Raw genomic sequence first — 24,838 nt, 5'->3', positions numbered from 1 at the left:
AGACTTAAATAGTGGTTAAAAGTGATTTCCAAGCATAATATTGCATCCCTATACCTAGAATCACTTAAAGCTGAAGTTGAGTTCTGGTCATGCGATTGCATTGTGAAAGAAACGGTGTGGAACCGACCAGAACAGGTTGATCATCTAGCATATAAGAATTTGTGTGCATTGCAAGGTTCTGGAATCATCAAAATGATAAGAAATTTGGCCAAGTCTTGGTAAAGTTACAAACACTGTACACAGAAAGATGTATATGGGACTACACGAACACGTGGCGTAAAAAGCCGCCCCCCCCCCGATTTTTACGATGTTACATGCACATTTAGAATATGAAGGCATTTGAAGAGCCATGCTTTTCAGGGAACATGTCTTATCTGATGTTCTTCCACACTTGCATATAATACGAATGAGTAACGCTCACAAATTATTTTTCACCTCTTCCCAGAACTCAACCTTCTCTTTAAAGAGAAGGTTCATTGATTTAAAAAACTAACTTTAATGTCATTATTGCAAAGGTGACACTTTGATTGGCCAAGGTTATCAAAAGGCAATGCTTGGAAACATTTGAAGTAATGATTATTAACAATTACAAAACGCTTAGATACAGCCCTGACATAGCACCTGAAAAGCTCTCAGGTCGCTGCTGAGATATGACGTCACATGTTGAACATGATGTGCACAAGCAGACGATGTCCCATGACATCTCACACAATTTTAGTGCCTGTTTTGTCATATTTTCTTCACTAGTTTCTCTTACTTCAATGCCCTCAGGCGAAATTTTTAAACTATTACCTCACTCTAAACCCTGTGCATGGTATTATTTTGATGAAAAATGCAAGGATTAACAAAAAAAGGAATCCGTCGCTTGTAAACAAAATAAGACGCCATTGTATTTTCAGCTGCACACACCGCAGCATGTTCGGCGTTTCAAGAGGGAACAAATGACGTCCATGCTATCATTCCGGAGGTTTTTTAATTTGACAGTGTGGTTTCTTTGATTGTTCATTAACTCCTATCCTGTGTATTTACAAACAAAAGAATTTAGTTATCAGAATGGGGGTCATATCCCTTTTTGAATGGTGTAAGATTCCATCACATTTATATAGACTAAACTCATTATAATTTGAGAAATAAAAGCATTGCAATTATGTTCATTCTTTATGGGATGTCGTCTGCTTGGGCAGGGTTGGTTCATATTGTGACGGCATTAAAACATTGTTATTTTCTGGCGAATCTCTCGCATATCCCAGATGCTATGGAGGTTGTTTGATTTGTATTTTTATAAATCACCCGATATGTAGTTAACCTAAAACTTGCATGATAGCCATCTGTTAGCATACCAGTTTCTAGTAATACGATATTTGCCATATTTGTGATTTTCTATGAACCCGCACTTTAACAATTATACTCCACTATTTAAGTCTTTACTCAGAGCCACAAATACGTATGGGTTCCTTACGTAACAGGGGCACCAACATGTCACAAATTGGGTCACTAATTTATAGAATTACTCATATACATGTATATTGCAAATGTAAAGAGGAAAGGAGCGATTAGATTCACAAAAAGTGATATATTACATGTGCACTATGCGAGAATAGGCCTACACGCGTTTAGGAGTAAATATAGTCAATATTGATGAGTGATATTTTTTTCGGTTTGCTTTTCGTATTCTCTATCAATGTTTGGTCTCAGTTATGTCGACATGCTGGAGCATTAGCATCCCTGATGACGTAGAAACCGTACGTCTCCGGCGGAAGAACTATAGGTGATCCCACCGGTAGAGGGCGTGGAAGAATATCTGGAAAATGTGTGGAGTTCTTCATCTTTAACAGGTGACCGTTGAGAGTGGTATTCCTGAGGAAAAGAGTGGATAGAGAAAAGAGGTGTTATAAGGTAGCTCTGACAAAATAAACAATCGGGAAACTAGATCAAACTCGGAAGAAATTAAATAACCTGAGAATTTGATTATTCCCTTTCATGATTATTTTAGTCACTTTCAGATGGAAACATCAAAATGGCAGGTGAATAACCAATTTGTTTGCTTGTCTGCTTATTTGATAACACAAATTTCAAATGTCACTCTTTCCCATAGAAGGGCTTCCTCAGGCATTCGTTATATTTAGGGTAACATCTGCGTAAATGTAACCTTACTTGGATAAGTACTTTCTTTCATGAATCTAAACAAAGATATACATTTAGATATCAAATTTACTAAAATATCGAGGTTCTGTTATATTTGAATTGAACAAAATGTGTTGAAAGTTCAATGGCAAAACCAATTAGTGGCATAGCACGTGTTGACGCAACCTTTTGAGCTCCTTGAGCTTCGTCAAACATAATATTTGACCACGTGCCGCAGTTGCTTTCAACGGCGTAGTATTTTTTAGAATAAGAAAGCTACCGTTTTCAGTTTTTTTTCCTGAACCTGGAATTTTACGCTGAAAAATGGAAGATGCCGATGCCGCAAAAGTTTTATTAAACGAAACCGTCATAATAAGTTTACCGACACGAGTTAAATAACACACACCCTTTTGAACGGCATGTCAGTGGACTATACGTGTGACATTCTTCATAAAACGCTGCCCCGGTCTATATTTGTTATATAGATTTTATTTCAGAAAATGTATTCCTTTATGCTTCTGAAAAAAAAGACTTGTCTCATATCTGTGAACACACACACAAGCATGGTACCAGTAATAAAGAGGGAAGTCGTGTAAAGCCATAAAGAATACAGCTTCTCAGGAATAAATTGGAATTTAGGATATCAAAAATATAGTTTTCCAAATAGTCTTCATATGGTAGTATTAAAATAACCCCTTTTTACTTAAAAAACAACTTTGCTTTATACTGGTCCGGTGTACTGGAACTCCTTGGACATGTCGCTTAAACAGCTGCCAAGTTTAATTACTTTTAAATATCACTTAAAACATAAACTTCTACTTCAGTATGAAAAAGGTCATCATGATCATCATGCACCACACACCCGTTTGTGTTCTTCTTTTGTCTTGTTTTTTGTTTTATATATTATGTAACAAACGAATTATGTAAAGGGAACCTTAATTACAAACATAATGCTTCCAAGGTTTCCTCCTCATTACTGCAGATTATTGTTAGCATCATTTGTATTTAATGACTTTAATGCCATTAAATCATTTTGTTACTGTTGTATCTATTGAATATATGTACATGTTTTGTTACCTTGTCTTTTTATTTATTTATTTATTTCATTTCCAGGCAAGATGATAACATACAAAACATCACAAGGTTAACAAATGATAGAACATACTGTCAACATAATGATATTTAGCACCAGCCAATGCCTGAGGATCACCTAAAAGAATTTTAAAAATTCTGTCGAGAGGCTCTCCACATTGGCTGGTGCATACATAAAACAAAATATAAAGATAAGGTCAACATAATTTATAAATGAATGTGTAACTAAAACTAACGGTAATATACATGTAGATCAAATACTGTTAGGATTATTTTAAAGAAGGATTCGAAAAAAAGCTGTTCAAACTATGCATGTATGATAAATGCAGAAAATTGTCTGTTTATACAGTCATGTGGATACGGTAATATTGGAAGTTAGCAAAACTGTATAACATTATGAATTTGAGTTGATTTGATTTGAAGTTATCCAAATTATGGAAAATTATTATTGATGATTGAAAGTTATCCAAATTGGGAGACATTATTATCGATTTATAGACAAATTTAAAATACATAGTAATCAAAGTGAGAAGAATGTGATAGAACACATTGATAGAGGAAGTACATTAAATAAGAACTTAATAATAACAACATATGCATTAAGAAATCAATAAAACATATCAAAATGCAGAAAACTGTCTGTTTATACAGTCATAGTGAGAAGGATGTGATAGGACACATTAATAGAGAAAGTACATTAAATAAGAACATAATAATAACAACATACGCATTAAGAAATCAATAATACATATCAAAATGCAGAAACTGTCTATTTATACAGTCATATATGGATACGGTAATATTGAAATATTGAAATGTCTATGCCTTACTTTGTAAATTCTTTTCATATGCAGTTAATGTGGAATTAAAACCTAAATTAAAAAAAATTGAAAAATATAACTTACTTGCTGGTAAGGTCTCCCCCAGGTGGTGTCAGGAGATACTCGTATACAGTCTTATTAACTAGGTCCCCGGTCAAGTGCAGAGATGCTTCACTGTCGTTGTGCAGATTTAATACCATCATTGTAACAGCTCCGGCTGGATACAATGGGCTGCATAATTATAATAGGAAAGAACATCAAAGGGAAAGTCCACCCCCAAAATAAGTTTGTTTCGATAGAGGCAGAATAATAAGAAAATCAGGTGAGTGAAAGTTTGAGCAAATTCTGAATGAAAATAAGAAAGTTATGAATTATTGAAGTTGTGATCAATCAAATACAAATTGGCAACTCTGTGACTTATTATACGAGCTCTCCTTCATTTGCTTTGTGCATAATATTCCATAAAATCATGTTTTCTTCGTTATTGATGACGGAATATATATTTGTTCCTTGCAGGGGGAGTATAGAAACATATTTGCAATTATTTTCTTTAGGGTGCATGTATGGTTGAAATTTTTCTTGAGGGAAAATGAAAATTTTAGATATTTTTAGTACTGAGCAAATGGAAGTTGAGCTCGCATGATACGTCATAGAGTTGCCAATTTGTGTTTGATTGATCACAACTTCAAAAATCCTAACTTCCTTATTTTTAATCGGAATTTGCTCAAACTTTCACTGACTTGTTTCTCTCATTTTTCTACTCCTATTAAACCTAACTTAATTTCAGGGTGGACTTCCCCTTTAAAGATAGTGAGGATTTGAGGTAAAATTTAACAAGTGTGGTTTGAGGGATTGCTCTACTTAACTGCTAAGAAAGCATGTGTATGCTTGCAAGTGAGCAATCAGGGGACCGACGGCTTTAAGTCCTCTCTGATGGAACTCATTAATGAGGAGTAATGCATTACCAAAGGGCATTATATTGCATTGATTTGGTTAGGAAACCAGGGATATCCGGGTTACGAGACAACGGCTCTACGACTGAGTCATTGCGCCTCCATAACCAGCTAACATTGTGTAGACTTTCCATCAGGCAGAAACATGGATAAGAAAAGGCATTTAGGAAGAGGAAGACGGAAGTGCCAATGATAAGAGAATGGAGAAGGAGAAATGGAAGAAGAGTGGGAGTAAAAACAATCGATGGGAAGGCTACAGATGACAAGGAGAAGGGGTGCGCTTTGAGGATGTAAAATGGAAGGGAATAAGGGTAGGAATTATGAAAACATGTAGGTGATGAGGACGAAGAAAGAAAGAAAAAAAATAGAGTGGGGGAGGATGAGAAAGGGATAAAGAAGAAAAAAGGAAAAAAAGAGAAGAGGAAAGAAGGGTAACAAGAGGTAAAAATGATTATGATTTTTTAAAAATCCAAATCGGGAATGAAATTACCCCTCGGTGGTTGGATACATAATTATGTATAGGCCAAATTTTACCCCACATTTTTGTACAGCGTAAGATTTGAATGAAATAGACAAGAATAAACTGCTAAACAAAGTTCAGTAATGGGGCATGGGTTGATAAGAAAGTTGGTAGACCAAGAACAAGGATGAAAAGCCCTTATTATAGTAAAGGGAAAGTCAACCCTGATAATATCTTGATTTTAATAAAAGCAGAAAAATGAGAGAAACAAATTAGTGAAAGTTTGAGCGATATCCGACTACAAATAGGAAAGTTATGAAATGTTGAAGTTGTCATCAGTGAAAAACAAATTGGCAACATTTAGACGTATCTTGCGATCTCCTCTCCAATTTGCTCTGTATAGAAAAGTCTATAAATTTTCATTTTTAGTTGTAAACATTATATTTTGGGTGAATGTTAGATTGAAATCTTTCTGAAGTTTTTTAGTACAGGGCAAATGAGAAGGGACCTTGCAAAATACGTCACAGAGTTGGAATTTCCCTAATATAAATCCGAAACTGGGTTTATAGGCTTTTCTTTCTTCTTCACAAAATCGGGTTTCACAAATGAAGCCAGTCTGAGGAATAAGTTTCTCTTTTGTAAAAAAATGATTTTAACCCAGTGTCGGATTTAAAAAAATAACATGTACATGTAATAACTAGAATACGGAAGAAAGGCTAAGAGAAGATTAAAGATAAAGGTGAGTTCTGGTAATGCGATTGCATTGTGAAAGAAAAGGTGTGGAATGGATCAGAAACAGTTGATCATGTAGCATGTTCAATTCAGTTCAGTTCATTTTATGCAAAACCATACAAAGCATGATATAATCTGTTACATAAAAAAGAGACTGGTAATAGTACATCAATCAACATATTCTAACTTAATTACATCATAAACTGAATGGTTTTAGGACCCCTTTAGAAGCTAAGCTTGTGAGCGGGGCCCTATAGTCAACAAAATACATACATTTACAGTAAAAAGAATGTTACGTATAATTTATGATTATATAATGGATGAAAATACTAAGCTACAGAATATAGAACATACAAATACTCTCACACACACACACACACACACACACGCCCATAAGTAAGTATTGGTGTGCACTGCAAGGTTCTGTAGTCATCAAAATCATCATAAATTTGGCCGAGTCTTGGTAAAGTAACAAGCACTGTACACAGAAAGCTATATATGGGACAACACACATGGTGTCGGGGCTAGTACTACCTTGATTTCCTTGTCTTTCTATGCTCATTATATACTCAGCCAGTATACATTTTCTTCAAAAATTGTTTGACACATGTCATTTATTTGTAATCTTAAACATTCAGTGTAAGTTTCGTTTGATTCTGTGAGAATTTTTTTTTTTTACCAGAACTGGAGTTTATCTTTAACAGCAACCGATTCATACTTACGATATAAGGGTACAGTGAGCAAAAATGTGGACGTAGGACTTTTTCTTTTCGGCCTCCGTATCCTCTCCAGTGTGTCCGTCAAGAGCATATGATACAGATAGAACATGGGTGCCAAGAAGCCGCTTGTGAAGAAGGAAAGCCCAATACAGCTGGTGAAACACAAATCAAACAAACAAATAAACAAATAATTCCATGAAACATAGTCATAAATCAAATTCTTTTAAATCTAGGCCTACTTGTTTCAAATCATTGCTGGTTGAATTTCAAATTTGTGAATGCCCTCTTTATTATATTGATTGTTTTGTTTGACGATTATTCAGTTTGACATACTATAGGAGACTAGAAAGAGAAAGAGAGAGAGAGAGAGAGAGAGAGGGGAGAGAGAGAGGGAGAGAGAGAGAAATCGACTAAGAGAAAACCAAAGAGAGATAATTTAAAAAGAGAAATTGAGGGGAAGAGATAGAGAGAGAAAGGTAGGATGGATTCCATAAAAGAACGTGTTGGTAAAACTAACATCCGAATAGACTCAAATTGATCGAAGAGACACAATGTGACATTTTATCAGGTGTGCTTCTAAGTATTTTCCGGGGGAGGGGGGCTTAGGGGCCTGTGTTCATTTTCTACATGTTCCTTGCCGAAATTAATTTAAATTACTACATTTTATCATCCTATTTTTTTCTTGAACTATCCAAATGGTGTTTCCAATGGAAACAATTCTCGATGGTCACATGTGGCGACAGACGTTGAGCAAAACAATGGTCATTTTTTCCTTCATAAAATATATAAGATTATATCAATTTTGAAGAAGATGAAGAAGAAGAAGAAGAAGAAGAAGAAGAAGAAGAAGAAGAAGAAGAAGAAGAAGAAGAAGAAGAAGAAGAAGAAGAAGAAGAAGAAGAAGAAGAAGAAGAAGAAGAAGAAGAAGAAGAAGAAGAAGAAGAAGAAGAAGAAGAAGAAGAAGAAGAAGAAGAAGAAGAAGAAGAAGAAGAAGAAGAAGAAGAAGAAGAAGAAGAAGAAGTCTTGTTCAAGCCACCATCAGCCCGTGGTCACGTTTATATTTCATCATTTTTGTTATCATCACTGCGACTTTTTTTTTGGTTAAAAGCTTGCAGAGTTGATGTCTCGACAGAACCACCGAGGCTCTTCTGCTACCAACGTTGTTATATCTATTTCTGTGTATATTCTGTTGCATAATTTCTTCTCTTTGCACCTTCACTCTCATGTTTGTAACTTTCTTACTAAACAAGTGTAAGCAGCTATATATTTCTAAATAATTATGTACGTCTTTGCATTTTATCTGTTTGAACGGTATCTTAAATGGAATTATTATGAAATAATTGAATAAAGAAATTGTGGATACTTACGGGATTCGGTATGTATGTGTTGTTATGAGAATCGATTAGACCGTATGGACCTACAAGTAAATTCCAGTAGATGAAGACAGAAATCTCCATCTCAGCTGCTAACCCTAAGTTGTGAAGTATGCTGAAAGAGGTTATCAAATATTGTCATGCTCATGCAGTGTTAGCCCAACTTAGCCGAGAACTACCCTGTGTCATGTACACACTATGAACATGACGGACAAAGAAAGAGTACAAAATATACAGTTCCCCATTCTACCTTTAACAATTACTGTGGTACACAAAAGAACATCCCTTCACTGCTATTATGTAAACATGCGTAGAACAGGTGTACATGCATATTCACCTTTTCTACACATTTGTACATAATAGCAGTGAAAGGATGTTGTCTACCTGAGGAAATGTATATTTTGTCCTCTTTCTTTGTCCGTCATGTTCATAGTGACATGGTCATACAAGTCATGTCTATCGGCTTGACTATAGGCACAACATTAGCTTGACTCATTAGCAATGTGGCCCTTGTTTCACGAAACCATCATCATTCACTATGAACATGGCTGACAAAGAAAGCGGACAAAATATACAGTTCCTCAGGTAGACAAAAGAACATCCCTTCACTGCTATTATGTAAAAATGTGTAGAACAGGTGTCACATGCATATTCACCTTTTTACATAATAGCAGTAAAGGGATGTTCCTTTGTCTACCTGAGGAACTGTATATTTTGTCCGCTTTCTTTGTCTGTCATGTTCATAGTGATTACACGTTCACCGACATTCCATCGAAACGCGGGTTCATTTTGATACACGAAGTTCACTGGGTTGTCGGTGAACTTGTACTTATGACGGTTTCGTGAAACGCCGCCTAGATTTCCTTGCTGAATCTTCTCTCCTTATTTGTAATAACTACACAGAAACCGTACATGCTAGTCAATATTCCTTGTCAAAGAGCTAGGTGGTCAGTAACTGTTGTTACTTAATTCTGTATATTTAAAGATAATTTACAAGATATAGTTTGACTGCTTTTTATAAACTAATACAATTTTCATCATAACATCTAAATGAAACATTTTCACATTTTATAGTATTTTTGATGCACAGCCATAATTCTGTCTTCTGAAAAAGGAAGTGGTCCATGAGCATTATTGAGAGAAAAAAAATGACCCGAATATTCATGGGCGTCTGACAACCTCTCCATTATGATGACTGTGTGTTTGTAATAAACAATGATCAAACTACTTCCTTTTGGCACGTTAGCTAGTATAGAAAGAGTGAATCGGGGTCTATATAGTAGCAATGGCTAGCCTGAAAAGTTAGGTTCAACGTGTCGAGGTTTAAAGATAAAGTTGAGTTCTGGTCATGCGATTGCATTGTAAAAGAAACGGTATGGAATCGATCAGAAAAGGTTGATCATCTATAGCATAAGTATTGGTGTGTACTGCAAAGTTCTGGAATCATCAACATTATAAGAAATTTGGCCCAGCCGTGGTAAAGTTACAAGCACTGTACACAGAAAGATGTATATGGGACTACACGAATATGTGGCATAAATTCCGTCCCGATTTTTATGATGTTACATACCATATTGAGGGAACAAAATTTATATAATGTTCTTCCACATCAGCCTAATACAATGATAATGCTCACAAATAATTTTTCACCTCTTCCCAGAACTCGACCTTCTCTTTAAGTATGTTTATTCAACACTTTCATAAATACACTGTCGGGAAAAGAGTTAAAGTAACACAGATCCGGCAGCCCATGAGGCAGACTGGAACCTAAACACGTTGTCAGAAGGCCTATGGGACCGATATATCGGTCTCGTTGGCTTACTGACAACCATCCAGAAGGTTAGCTAGACCGACTTTTTCGTTACTCTGGGCTGTCGGTCTCAAAAGCTGTGATCAAGAGGGGGGGGGGGGGGTATGGAATCAGAAAGAAGAAAAAGAAAAGACAATAAAGAAGAAACTGCTTACGGAAACCCGGCAACATAGCGATCTGAAACATTCTGCAGGCCGCCATCAGCCACAAAAGAAGTCTCGCCTAACCATTTTACTCGGAAGCCCGTCGGCCTAGAACCATTCATAAGTTTCCTAAATATCTGAAGCTCGCATCGGGTTCTGAAGAGTTGGTCTGGGTCAGTAAAATTGTGGATTGAATTGCTGCTGGCTCCGTGCAAATTGTAAAAATGAAGAGTAGTTGCGTTGATTGCATCGCCAGCATCGCGCAGGAACCTGTATCAAAATCAGACCATACATTCATTAATTAATACAATTTTGTTGTTGTCAGTTTTAATTTGGGCAAGGTCGAAGCTTTTTTATAATGTGATGTCCCATACATTATCAAATACTGTGATCGAGGTCTGAACCAAACCAATAAATTGACACCAAAATGTGTCATTTTACATCATAGTTCGTTTGATCCGAGCTCTATAGTATGGGGATGTGAAGTGCATCATCGGATATACTGAAATCGTACATGTGGTCGATAATGTATGGGACAACGTAGCTTGGACTTGCCAAGTGACGAGTTTGATAAACAACATGTAACCATTCGAACAGAAATGGGTAACTCAATGAATTCCTTAGCGAGCCGTGCTAGATTTGAGTTTTCACTGAGAATTATGAAAACTATCAATCTTTTTGGTCCTTGTTGCTAATGAGGGGAAATTCGATTTTATATAGCCATATAAAAAAACACGTGTTCAATATCTGATACACAGGTTTCGAAATAGAAAAAATGGAAATTCATTAATGTCAAAGAGAGTTAAAAGAACCCAAAACAAAACAAAAGGAGAGACGATCGCTAGGTTCATCACTGAGTTAGCAATAGCTTCATCGATATCATTTTCATAACTTCTTTTCCTTTATCGATTTTTTTTTTAAATTTGAAATTATATTTTTCTCACATTCTGCTTTTAAGTGAAGAAGACAAGATTGGCTTCCACTTCATAGGCTCGAGAAAAGTCAACCTTGTTAAAAAAAAGGTCTTTCTACAATGCTAAAGTAAAATGTATTTCTGGCGTTGTGAAAAAAATGGGTTACAATTTAGACTGTACATGTCCGAGACTGGAAGGAAATTTTCTCTATCCATCGAAGATATTGACTTTCTACGAAACTACACTACTTGTAGACTCTAGTGCAGAATTTCCATCAAGTGATTGGATTCAATAAACATCTTCATCGGTGACTATATTTGCAACATAAAGAAGGTAAGTCCAGTCTAATTTAGCTAATGACTAGCCTTATACCTTATTGTCAACTTTATTATCTTTTTATCTCGTTACTTGCAATACTATAAAGACAAACCTTTGTAGATAGGTAGCAGTAGTTGATGAGAAGTCTGGCATGTCCGTCCTTGCGCATTTATGAATTGGAAAGTGGCCTATATCAGGTCCAACTAGCTCGTTGCTATACCTGTATCGGTCCTCTGATAGTATACCTCGAAGGGTGATGAAGTCCTTGGCTAATTGACTAGCTGGTATCGTCATCAAGTAGTTTTTCTTGAATCTTTTAGGTTCTAAGAAGGTTCAAACATTTAAACGTGACATAGATATCATAATGCAGTAGACTGTTTGAAGAATTGAGTTCTTATAAATTGATTAAATTCGAAAAGATGCTTCTCCCTAAGCCCTCATGGACCATTGAAGACTTAGACCCAGAGGTGCCGTGGTCGAGTGGTTAAGTCGCCGGACTGTCGATCACAAGGACCGCGGTTCGAGACCCACCACGGCACTAATATCCTTTGACAAGACATTGATCTACATTTGCCACACTCAACCCAGGTGATGTAAATGGGTACCTGACAGGAATTCATTCCTTGAAATGCTAGAGCGCCGTAATGGCAGCACAGCTAAAGCCGGAGAAATAATCTCAAAGTTTGGAACCGCTTAGTGATTTTAATAACCGCTTAGTGATTGTAATAAGCGCTTTATACAAACTGAGTATTGTTATTATTATTCGTCAGCGCGTAATTGTCATGACACTGTGAAAGACTGCCAAAAGAGCTGTATAACAATAGGGCTACATTTCAGATTTCAGACCTGCAGTCTATCATACGACCAGCATATAGACCGTTCCATAAACTGTGAAACGGCAATGTTAAAATCTGGCAGGGTGTGTTTATGGATAATAGATAGAGTGCTGCAATATTAACGAGTCCTAAGATAGGCAACGTCCATTGGGCCTTTCAAATACATCCATATAGAATGCCGGTCTCTGATCTAGGTACTAAAAAGTGGTCCAGTAGACGGTACCATATACCATGTACATGACCTGGAAAAGTTGATAAGTACAAGGTTTTTTGTTGATTTGTGTTCTAGATTATCCATGTGTTCAGGCTTCCTGGATTAAGATTAGCAACATTATTACATATTGCACATATATGCTAATTAGGCTAATTATACTACATATACATGGAATATCTTCTCGTGAATTAATGATTAGTCTTTCAAAAGTGATTTACAATGTTGCGTTGCACCATTTTTAGGCTTTATAGATAAACAATGACAATGAAGTCCATATATAGTACATATGCTAATTATGCTATTTAAGACAATTGCATTACTTGTCATAACTGGTGTCATAAATAAATTCCTCGTCATAAAAAACCCTCGAAAAGTCGTATTATCCATTGTTCCAGGCTTCCTGGATTGAGATTTTAGCAACATTATTACATATTGCACATAATTGTGCTAATTAGATGATTATGTTAATATGGCTATTAAAAAAGTTGCCCAAGGTTGCCAAGCTGGCAACCAAGCTGAATTTACTTCAATACCCATCTAGAACACAAATCAACAACAACAACTGTTACAGGACTATTATAGGCAAAGCTGTTATCGTTTGTTATAAGAGGAAGAGATAACAGTTTCCTGAGGCCTTGACATTTAGACTAATGCACTACTTTGCTCATTGATATCATCATCATCCTGCTGTTCTTCTTCTTCTCCTTCGTTTTGTTCTTCATCTTCAACATCATCATCATCATCATTATCATAAGCATCTACATTGTCTTCCTCATCACCATCATCGTCATCATCATCATCACCATCACCATCATCGTCATCATCGTCATCATCTTCATCATCATAATTACCACTATCACCGCCACCACCATCATCACCACCATCATCACCACCATCACCATCATCGTCATCATCTTCATCATCATCACCACTATCACCGCTACCACCACCATCGTCATCATCTTCATCATCATCACCATCACCATCATCGTCATCATCTTCATCATCATAATCACCACTATCACCGCCACCACCATCATCATCACCATCACCATCATCGTCATTATCTTCATCATCATAATCACCACTATCACCGCCACCACCATCATCACCACCATCACCATCATCGTCATCATCATCATCACCATCACCATCATCACCATCATCGTCATCATCTTCATCATCATAATAAAAACTATCACCGCCACCACCATCATCATCACCATCACCATCATCGTCATCATCATCATCGTCATCACCATCATCGTAACAACCACACAGATCGTACGTCTTACCGTTTCCTAACTGCCATATGACACGGTAACCGTGGTTGGCGTTGAAGTCCAGGAGTTCCTTAGCGTTAGTCGGGTCCCATGAATCGCCTTTCCTGACGGCCACGTTCAGAGTAAAGGCAAGGTCTACTCCACACTTCCTGGTAAATTCATTCAAACCCTTCCACTGTTCACCTGGAAAGCATGGAAGGGGGTATTCCCAATCATATTATTTATTGTCACGAGAATTTTTTTCTTCTTCTTCTCCAAACCCCATAATACCCCATACTTATACAATTGACAGCAAATAAATCCATTTAAAGATGGTCTTTGAGAAAAAGCTATGTAAATTTGTAAAAACATGCCCATACAATCAAGCAATGACATTGTTGTGTTGTTGGTTTAGTTTTAAGGCGTGTATCATTCAGTTGTGAATATCTACGCAAAGTGACGAAGTGTCGATCGCTAGCCTTTTTACGAACTCTTGTGACTTTTTATCTCGTATTAAATAGTGTCAGTTCGAGGCGGGAGCTTTCGTTGATTTGCCTCAAGTTTTGCAGAAAAAATGTAGGGTAAGCTGGACCCACCACTTTGTCGATATTAAAGAGGGGTGTATTTTATAGACGTTAATTCGACTTTTCGTAAAAAGGGGGGCAATTTTTCACGACAGTTAGTGACACGATGGAACGAAATAAGCCTCACTATATTCATCCTTTCCTATATGTACTTTAAAGAAACACTACAAACAAACAAACAAAACCGAATAATTTCAAAAGATACCTTAGCTTGGTTATAAAGTCCATGCACCACTTAACCTGGATTTCTATGAGATGTCGCTCTTTTATCACACTGGTTTTTGTCATATTCGCCCAGATTTAAAGAATGTACAGAAAGTTTCCAAAATGAAGAAAAAAACAAGTTTCCATAAAACAGTCTTCAGGTGCATTGGCTTTTAATTACTATAAAACATATCTCATCGCCATAAATACATTTTTTTTTAAATTAACCATGATAAGAAGAGACAACATATTGCTTGATAAAGCGATTGGTGAAAAGTGGAACAACTGGAATTTTGCACACAAATTGAAACAGGAAGGTTTGCAATGATGCATGACGCTAAACATATCAGTGAAATAGCTTAACTATCCTCATCATAAAAATTTGACATGTGTATACTACCCAAATGCCCACCTACTGTCATACCACTTGACGTATAAGATTGCCTGCGATTAGAAGTAGCATTTTTCTCCCGTAAGTTATCTCCTTGTGGATTGGGGCTTTACGAATCGTTGCCTGAGAGATCAAAGGCCATGTATAATCGAGTATAATAAGGTGAAACACATCGTCAACTCAGAGTCATAAGGGCGTTAAACGGCAAGTCTACCCTGATCTTAAGTTGGTCAGTGAAAGTTTGAGCAAAACCGATTAAAAGTAAGAACATTTTTAAATTGTTGAAGGTGCAATCAATCGAACACAGATTGGAAACTTTGTGACGTATCTTGCGAGCTTCCTCCAGTTGCCTTGTACAGACAATTTCATAAAGTTTCATTTTTTCTTTATTTATGACGGAATAGATTTGTCTCATACATGGGTAGTATAAAACACATTTGCAATAATTATAGGGTGAATGTACGATTAAAAATTTCCTTAAGGGAAATGAAATGCATGACGTACGGGAGCGACACATGGGCAATGAAATCACCCAGTGTACAGCGAATGGAGAAAGCTTAGATGAGGATGGTGAGGTGGATGCGCAGGGTATCACTTCACAAGAGAGATAGAAGAATACAGTCCTCCTTCAATCAATGGGATTGATGGGGTGGTACAGGTTATGAGGATGAATAGACTTAGATGGTTTGGACTTGTGGCAAGAAGAGAGGCAACACACTGGCTCCAGAGGGTTCTAAACTTTCCGGTCACCGGAAGAAGACCCCGCGGGAGACCCAGGAAGACTTGGAGGGAAACTATAGAAGAAGATGCCAAAACATCGGGTATCAGTCATATGGATCCCACAGACAGGAAAGCTTGGAAAGCAGCCATTAAGGAAATGAAATGTCCAACCCCTCAAAGTGGGACAAATGGACATTAAACGCTGATGATGAAAATATAGATTTTGTGAAGATCGCAAGATACGTCACCGAGTTGCTAATTTATGTTTCATTGATTGCATCTGATTGCATCTTCCAAAACGCATAAATTTCTTATTTCTCATCGGCTGTTGCTCGAACTTTCACTGACCTGTTACTCTCATTTTCTGCGTCTATTAAAACCAAATGAATATCAAGGTAGGCTTCCCTGTAACTCTTTATAAAGTGATTTTAGTTTATGCTGTTCCCGGCCCCCCCCCCCCCCCCCCCCCCCACTGAGGTTTCGAAATGACCGCATGCGTGTTGCCAAAATGTCCGGTAAAGGGGTACTTTTCGTGCGACAAAGTCCGGCCCGAGAAATGTAAACAAAAGGGGGTGTATTTGACTTTCACCCGGAGATTTCTCTAAACAGGGGGTGTTTTCCTCTCATCTCTTTGTAATTAAAAAAGGGGGTTATAAAATATCTTGAAGTTGAACATAGAAAAATATTGATGAAATCCCGCGATCAGATTTCAGAAATTCCTGCTAGTTTTGAAAGCTTATTCAGGATTGTTTCATTATGAAAAGTAAAATCATTGATTCCCATTCACTCCCGTCCGCGCATATTTTTTTTTACACAACTGTTTAGCCATTTTTGCGAAAAAATTCCAAGAAGTGCTCTGGTGAAAGAGTCTAGGTCGTCAGCGCACTATATAATGTGCAAGCAAAGATGATAGAAGGGGAAAACAAGGATAGTGGAGAGGATATGGAGAAGGAAAAACAAGGAAATACATAAGGAAAGAGAAGAGGATAAGTCAAAGGAAGAACATACAAATAATGTTTGAAGAGCCAAGAGGATCATCATCTAGACTAAGGAAAAACATGGAAATACATAAAGAAGGATTAAGGGATCATCTATCAGATTAAAACAAAGAAATAGATGACGAAGGAGAAAAGGATAGATTGAAGGGGAAACAACGAAATACATAAAACAAAAGAATAGAGGTTAGAATAAAGGAGAACAAAAGAAATACATAACGAAGGAGAACTGGGGGATAGATTGAAGGAAAAACAAAGAAATGTATAACGAAGGAGAAAAAGGATAGATTGAAGAAAAAAAAGAAATTCATGACAAAAGAGAAGAGGATAGATAGAAGGAGAGCACAGAAATATATAATGAAAGAGAAGAGAGGTTAGATTTAACCCGAAATAACGAGTATGTACACATACTACTCCAGCAATCCAACAAAACTGCCAAGGGTAATGCTAGACTCTGTCTCTAGTCGTTTGCACAGTATATTTGACTGAAGTGGCTAAACAGTTGTGAAAAAAGGCGCATATTTTTTTTACACAACTGTTTAGCCACTTCAGTCAAATATACTGTGCAAACGACTAGAGACAGAGTCTAGCATTACCCTTGGCAGTTTTGTTGGATTGCTGGAGTAGTATGCGGGCTTTTCACGGGCTTTTCCTGCCTTGGAGACCCCCCTAAATCCGGAGCACTGCTCAATGTAACCCCCTAAATCCGGAACACTGCTCAATGTACCCCCCCCCCCTAAATCCGGAACACTGCATGATGCCGTTCTGCCTGTCAACAGACGGCACGGAAGTATGGTGGCCCTGAAGGGACATCGCGAATAGACTAAATCGTGAAAAATATGCGATAAAATTCACGATATCGTCAATTTTATCGCATATTTTTCACGAAGAAATTCACGAAATTGACGATTTCGTGAACTTTATCGTGAACTTTTCACGATGAAATTGACGATATCGTGAATTTTATCGTGAAAAGTTCACGATATAAAGTTCACGATATCGTCAATTTTATCGTGTACTCTATCGTGTACTCTATCGTGTACTCTCCTGACGGGCGCTTCGTAAACAAAACCAGCCCTAGCTGGGGGAGACAGAAAGAAGGAAAAAAGGGAAAGGGAAAGAGAAGATAAAAGGAAAGAAAGAATAATAAGAAGAAAAGAGGGAAACGGGGGGGGGGGCGAAGGGCTCTTGCCTCCTCCTCACTCCCCCCCCCCCCTCCCCGCCAAAAAATAAATCAGAGAGAGAGAGAGAAGGGAAAGGGAAAGGGAAAGAGAAGATAAAAGGAAAGAAAGAAGAGGAAGAAGAAGAAAAGAGGAAAACGGGGGAAGGGCGAAGGACTCTTGCCCCCCCCCTCCCCCCCCCCGCCAAAAAATAAATCAGAGAGAGAGAGAGAAGGGAAAGGGAAAGGGAAAGAGAAGATAAAAGGAAAGAAAGAAGAGGAAGAAGAAGAAAAGAGGGAAACGGGGGCAAAGGGCTTTTGCCTCGTCCCCCCGCCCCCGCCAAAAAATAAATAAGAGAGAGAGAGAAGGAAAGGGAAAGAGAAGAAAGAAAGAGAAAAACGAAAAAAAAAAGGGAGAATAGGAAAGAAAGGAAAAGAAAGAAAAGAAAGGAGGCAAGAGCCCTTCGCCCCTGTTTCCCTCTTTTCTTATTCTTTTTCCTCTTCTTTCTTTCCTTTTTATATTTTCTTTCCCTCTCCCTTCTCTTTCCCTTTATGGCGGGAGGGGGAGGGGGAGGTAAGAGCCTTTCGCCCTTCCCCCGTTTCCCTCTTTCCGTCTTCTTCTTCTTTCTTTCCTTTTATATTTTCTTTCCCTTTCCCTTTCCCTTCTCTCTATCTCTCTCTCTCTCTCTCCTATTTATTTGTTGGCGCGGGAGGGGGGGGGAGGAGGCAAGAGCCCCTCTTTTTTTCTTATTCTTCTTCCTTTCCTTTTTTATTCTCTTTCCCTTTCCCTTCTCTCTCTCTCTCTCTCTCTTATTTATTTTTTGGGGCGGGGGATGCAAGAGCCCTTCGCCCCCGTTTCCCTGTTTTCTTCTTCTTCTTCCTCTTCTTTCTTTCCTTTTATCTTCTCTTTCCCTTTCCCTTTCCCTTCTCTCTCTATCTCTTATTTATTTTTTTGGCGGGGGGTGGGGAGGGAGGAGGCAAGAGCCCTTCGCCCTTCCCCCGTTTCCCTCTTTCCTTCTTCCTCTTCTTTCTTTCCTTTTATATTTTCTTTCCCTTTCCCTTTCCCTTCTCTCTCTCCTTATTTATTTTTTGGCGGGTGGGGGGGGGGGGAGTGAGGAGGAGGCAAGAGCCCTTCGTCCCCCCCCCCCCGTTTCCCTCTTTTCTTCTTCTTATTCTTTCTTTCCTTTTATCTTCTCTTTCCCTTTCCCTTTTTTCCTTCTCTCTGTCTCCCCCAGCTAGGGCTGGTTTTGTTTACGAAGCGCCCGTCAGGAGAGTACACGATAGAGTACACGATAGAGTACACGATAAAATTGACGATATCGTGAACTTTATATCGTGAACTTTTCACGATAAAATTCACGATATCGTCAATTTCATCGTGAAAAGTTCACGATAAAGTTCACGATATCGTCAATTTCGTGAATTTCTTCGTGAAAAATATGCGATAAAATTGACGATATCGTGAATTTTATCGCATATTTTTCACGATTTAGTCTATTCGCGATGTCCCTTCAGGGCCACCATACGGAAGCGACTAAGATCTATAATCCCACCTGTGATAAAATGATCCACATCGAACGAGGGGATGGGGATGGCGTTGGTAGAACCATTGACCATGAATAACACCTCGTCTCCCGATCTTCCTCCTACACGTAATACAGCAGGAGAGAGTCCACGCATCAATGTTTGGAGGAGGACCGAGCTGTAACCATGGTAATAATGGACGTCAAGGCCGTGTTCACAAACATAATTATGTAGGAAACATTAAAAAATCTAGATTTTGATTACATTGTAGGCTTATTCAATATTCATTTTTTGTTCAAAACCGGTAATCGCCCTGTGTAACAAGGAAAATTCAGTTCATTCATTATACTGGGGCGGCGATCCAGGGAGCGCGGGGGGGGGGGGGGGGGGGGGCGGACACATTTCCACTCCCCCACGTAATTTTCGAAAATGAAAATTAATATGAGAAAGAAAAATGAAAGATGCTTAACAAAAAAAGGTGAAGGCTAAAATACCCCATTTAGGCTGTGAAATGATACAAAATGGAAAGTTTTCTCGCCCGGTCGTTTCGCTCCCTCGCCATAGCATATCTATACATTTACTTTATCATACGATAGCATATCTGTTAACAGTAGATTCTAAATATACAGAGCTTCGTTTGCTTGAATGCAACGTTTACGCTACAAAACCATAGGGAGGGGGAGGGGAGGGGGAGGGGAGACCGATAAGGGGGCGTATATCCTAAAGAACCTTCTCTCCTCAGTTAAGTCGCGTTCCCGAACCATTGATCTAACACTCTTGAACACCGGTCGTGCATCGTGGATTTTCGGAGACATGACGTCCCCTCCCGAAATATTCAGGGGGGGATTTTGACGAAGAATAAATGTTAAATTTAGATATATATTTATATGGACTTGGTAAATTATTAGTTGCAAGATAGACTTACTTTGGATCAAAAGCCACAGGAGGTGGAAAGGCCACTTCTTTTGCGCTGAAACCGGTAGAGAGGTATCGACGGTCAACCGTGTGCATCACTTTATTAGTTTCGATTGAAACCGAGAACGATAACGTCGTGTTTGAACTGGCTGGTGCGCTGTATCAGTCAATGAAAAAACAAACAAACAGACACAAACTCAGAGGCAGTAGGTCTTATTTCATCTCAAGAGAAAAAACAGGTAAAAACACGTACCTTCATTTGGAGAGGGCCCTCCCCAGAGGGTTGCTCAAGGGGGTGGGGGGGTTGCGATTTTTAAATTTTCGCGGGCAAAAAAATAAATTAGTGCTCACTAATGCGAATTCGATTTTTAACATCAAGAATTACCATAGCTTTACAACAGAAAATCATTTTTGTGATATCAAGAATTAAACGGCTTGCCATTGACACGCATGATCAGTGGACGTTCAACGCCTTTCTCGTCCATCTAAAAGTTCCTAATGAGGGGTGTTGGTCACGAAGGTGAATGTTACAGGCTATGCATGCTGCTGGCATAGCAGACTTTCCATATTGGACCAGGCAAGGACCAGGCAAGGACCAGGCAAGGACCAGGCAAGGCCCGGGCAGTACAGGCCGTGGTAGAGCGGCCTCATCAGCCCTCACCTAATCTTGTCTCATTCTTTTGACATCAACATTAAGTTATAGAAATGATATTGGTTATTGTTTGAAGTGCAAATGCACAGAAAATCATTATCATTTATTTTATGACTGTGAGTACTCAAAAATATTTTGGAACAAGGTCTTAATTTTTCTCAAAAAAAAGAGAGGTATTGTTTGATAATGAAAACATTGAATACAGTGATATACTTGTAGGCAAGCAATGTGATTATATAAATTCAAAATATGTAGTTTTCAAAAATCTATTAATTAATTTAGCTTCTTATGTTTTATATACGCAAAAAAGAAAAGGTAATTTTACAAACATATTTGACATTTATTTAAAGGAAATTTTATGGAGGGCAAATGTTGAAAAGGATCATCTCTGGAAAAAAATGTTGACTATGTTAAACAAAAAAGTATAATTAATTTTGTGATAAAAGTATAATTCATGTGTTTTTCTTTGTAATCGAGATAATTTTGTGTCTCTTATGTACGTATTATTATTCAATTAATAAATGATGGAAAAAAAAAGAAAAATAAATATATATAAAAGATAATGCTGAGGATGAGAGTGTATATCAGACATATCGAAAATAAGGTAAAAAAAATAAGCTATAAAATACAATGGCGTACATCACCATGTAGCCACAACAACAACAATAACGGTGGTAGAATTTCATTACTTACACGAACAAATACATGGCGTACATTTGCATAAAATATCTCTCTGTCACTCATATCACGGGGGGGGGGGGGGGGCACCGTTTTCTCTATTAAATACGCAGAACGTGTAATATATTATTTTTAAAAAGGTCTTCCTTTTACGTACCTGGCCGCCATCCTTCTCTTTTCTCCTTTTTTCTCTTACTTTATTATGCTATTTCGTTGGAGGCACATGTCCCGAGCCTCCTATTGTTATCCATTGCATCTAAGATATATAATTGTTGTATAAAAGGCAATTTAAAGTCTGCATCTTAATCAAGTGCTTTCTGAAAATCTGATAATATTTGTAGAATACCCGGAAGCTTCTGGCGACGCGATAAACATTACAAGGAAACATCCAAACGATACTAAAACCTATAGTTATAGAAATTACGTGTAAGGCGAGCTATACCTACACATTGATAACAAATGTTATTGAAATCTGATATTGCTTTAAGTAAAGTTAATGTCAAAAGTCAAAATGAGCAATGTAACTAATGAGATAAAATAAACGATTATAGTCAACCATAATTATTTTTTAGGCGAAAGCAAAACTCGATTATACGCTATCCATAATCATTTATCATAATAAACCACACTGTGTAATTAGTAAAGGCATCGATTATATTCTTGTATCATTTGTAATTTCTCTATAAACGAGAACTTTGCAACTCTCCAGCATGTTAAAGGTTTGCTAGATAAAAAATCTTGTAAAATGAAAAATGTCTAACTCCATTAAGTAATCTAGTCTCGTTTATATACAGCTTGCTACCAAATAAATATCGTTGGAAATGAGGACTATCAAATTTTCGTAAAACTTCATCAAATTTAAACGACTCATTTCTTGTACCTTGATCCACCCAGGGACTTGTTAGTTGACCTAAGAAACCCGATACAATACTATTTTATTCTGTTACATTCTATGCCATCAATCAACATGAAGAGTATCATTCCAATAGGAGCTAAATCCACTTTGGGTACTTCTGAGTAAATCGCCTTTTTTTATATCTCCACTTTCCCTTTAGTCATGTACCTTAATATTGATATATATGTTAAAGCTTATCTGCCGTAGTTTACAGGAGGGATTAGACTGCCCTGCAAGGTCACTGGACAGGTGGTTATCTCATCAACTCAGCTCTCAGTTAACATAAGAAAAAGAGGATCATGGGGGACCAATGGTCACCGATTAGGCATTGTTTGTTATATAGAGGGCGCAAGTAGTGCAGTGGGCCTTTAAATGTGTCACCCTGGATCAATAATATATGATAAGAAAAAAACTACCAGTTTTTCCTGATTTTTACCAAATTTTTAGATTTTTTTTCTCGTGGATTTAGCTCCTTTTGGAATGAAACATAATATTGTACCTGAATTTTTAAAGATTTTCCCAATAAAGCCCCTTAAATTTATTCAAATAGCAAACCTTTTCCTTTTTAATAATGAAAGAGAAATCACAAATAAAAAAAAACCTTTTGAAAAGAAAGTAAACAACATATCACAGTTTCATTCCAAAAGGAGCTAAATCCATATTTCATTCTAAAAGGAGCTAAATCCACAAAATATGGATTTAGCTCCTTTTGGAATCAAGCTCTTCATATCGACACAATAGACCGGTTCACTAACATATTCAAAGGTATGGATGTTTCTTTCCTGGGGACCTAGTGACGAGGTATTCCAGTAACCTGTTGGTAATGAATGGACTGCAATACTCGGAATCCAGTCTGCATATATATGGAAGCATGCAATTCTATTAAATCTGGGGAAAATTACATACCATTGTCTATTCTAGAATATTAGCTTAGTCTGACATGTCTGACATAGCAACTTATATGTTGCTATTGTTTGTGGCATTGTAACAGGTGGTCAACTTTGGCAAAGTTCATGCCACTTTCTCAAGTTAGCTCATTGATGACTGACAGATGATGTCACAAGGGGAATGAGATCTGGGAGGTTTTTGGAGTGGAGCTGTATAGCAAGTTTGAAAAACAAATATTTCAAAAAATATTTCAAAATCTATGAAACAAATTCAGAAGTTTATATATCAAAATATGAGATGTATGCAGGACTGCACACCAACAGGAATACACTTGTATTTCGATGTCACATGCCCTTTAAGGAAGGGGGCGGTTGGTAAAATGAGTACAACTCGATACTTACTCTTCTCGTTGATTAGAGATGACATTGTTTCCGCCCACCCTGTTGTAGATTGGTTGAGGGTTCACATCATTGTCAATAATAGTATTCACTAACTCTAGGAAATTAGTAGATTTCCCTGTCGAACTGCATAGGAGTCCCAGTCCAAGACACAAGACGCGTACTAAAGCTGCCAGGGGTGCCATGTTGCTCTCACATGGACACAGTCAGTATGAGCAAGGAGTTATAAGGCTTATAAGGCTGAATGATACCGTAATACCAGTTTGGAATTAACAACACCGAGTGCACAAGCACAAAAACTATCTCGAACTACTGACTGTATAGCGGGTCGTTCACGTACACAATGAGGATAATGGTGTAGGTTAGGTAATCTGAAAAGTACTAAAGCTTATCACAAAATTATAGCAGGAGTTTGCCGTAATCCTATACACCTCTTCCTGATGGGGGGGGGGGGGGGGGTGGGGTGGCTGGAGCCCCCCCCCCCACCCCCATCTAAGCGGCGGCCTTACCAATGGCCGTGAACTTTTGCAATTAGCTCGAGAATGCAACTACATCGTTATTTTTTATGTCAATCTCTAATATTTCATTTGATATTATGATAATTATATGGAAATTAAATGTATAAGCATGAGAGCCCTTGCTGTATGCCACGCTACGCCAAACTACACCTGCAGCCGCCGAAAACATGTTCAAGTAATTTTAAATTTCATTTGGTTTAACCTTTACAAATTATAAATTTATGCAGAGAGTTTGAAAAAGTCATGGCACCTAATCTAGCTATAACACGAGGAGGCGGGTATACGGAATACCATCCGAACAAAAATCTCTGACAGGCAAAAAGGGGCTGGTCACCGAGACACCCTGATCCGGCCCTGCTTCAACGTAGGTTTCACGCACTTCTAAATCTTCTCTTTGTCCCAGTATACGATACCTCTTAAATCAAATTATTATTGTATACTCCTAAACCCCCTTTTCTTAGATTAATATAAATCTTTTCAGGTTGGATCGCCGTGTACAATTTTAATGATATGTATTATGATTATGACGTACGGTGTGATGTGGAG

General features: G+C 37.7%; 1 protein-coding gene across 1 annotated transcript; it reads right to left on the bottom strand.

Annotated features, from left to right (window-relative positions):
- Positions 1-1,232: 1,232 nt before the first annotated feature.
- LOC586860 (heparanase) lies at positions 1,233-24,122 on the bottom strand. The gene is made up of 10 exons (XM_030985669.1): positions 23,778-24,122; positions 20,274-20,420; positions 19,378-19,526; positions 13,805-13,975; positions 11,572-11,782; positions 10,240-10,497; positions 8,269-8,389; positions 6,905-7,053; positions 4,122-4,268; positions 1,233-1,857 (listed from the first exon to the last, which is right to left on the bottom strand). The coding sequence occupies exons 1-10, from the start codon at positions 23,957-23,959 to the stop codon at positions 1,692-1,694; spliced, it is 1,701 nt and encodes a 566-aa protein (XP_030841529.1). The 5' UTR covers positions 23,960-24,122; the 3' UTR covers positions 1,233-1,691.
- Positions 24,123-24,838: the final 716 nt, after the last annotated feature.

Source organism: Strongylocentrotus purpuratus, unplaced genomic scaffold (genome assembly GCF_000002235.5).
Source record: "Strongylocentrotus purpuratus isolate Spur 01 unplaced genomic scaffold, Spur_5.0 spur5_scaffold_15, whole genome shotgun sequence".
Classification (NCBI taxonomy): Eukaryota; Metazoa; Echinodermata; class Echinoidea; order Camarodonta; family Strongylocentrotidae; genus Strongylocentrotus; species Strongylocentrotus purpuratus.
This window is presented reverse-complemented; position numbering and strand designations above follow the sequence as displayed.

Bases quoted from the DNA above. Each gene is read 5' to 3' on its own strand.
- LOC586860 (XM_030985669.1), bottom strand. From the start codon at position 23,959: ATGGCACCCCTGGCAGCTTTAGTACGCGTCTTGTGTCTTGGACTGGGA. The intron at 20,421-23,777 runs GTAAGTATCGAG...TGACTGATACAG, and splicing joins ATCTCTAATCAACGAGAAGA to CGCACCAGCCAGTTCAAACA. The intron at 19,527-20,273 runs GTAAGTCTATCT...CCATGGTTACAG, and splicing joins CCTGTGGCTTTTGATCCAAA to CTCGGTCCTCCTCCAAACAT.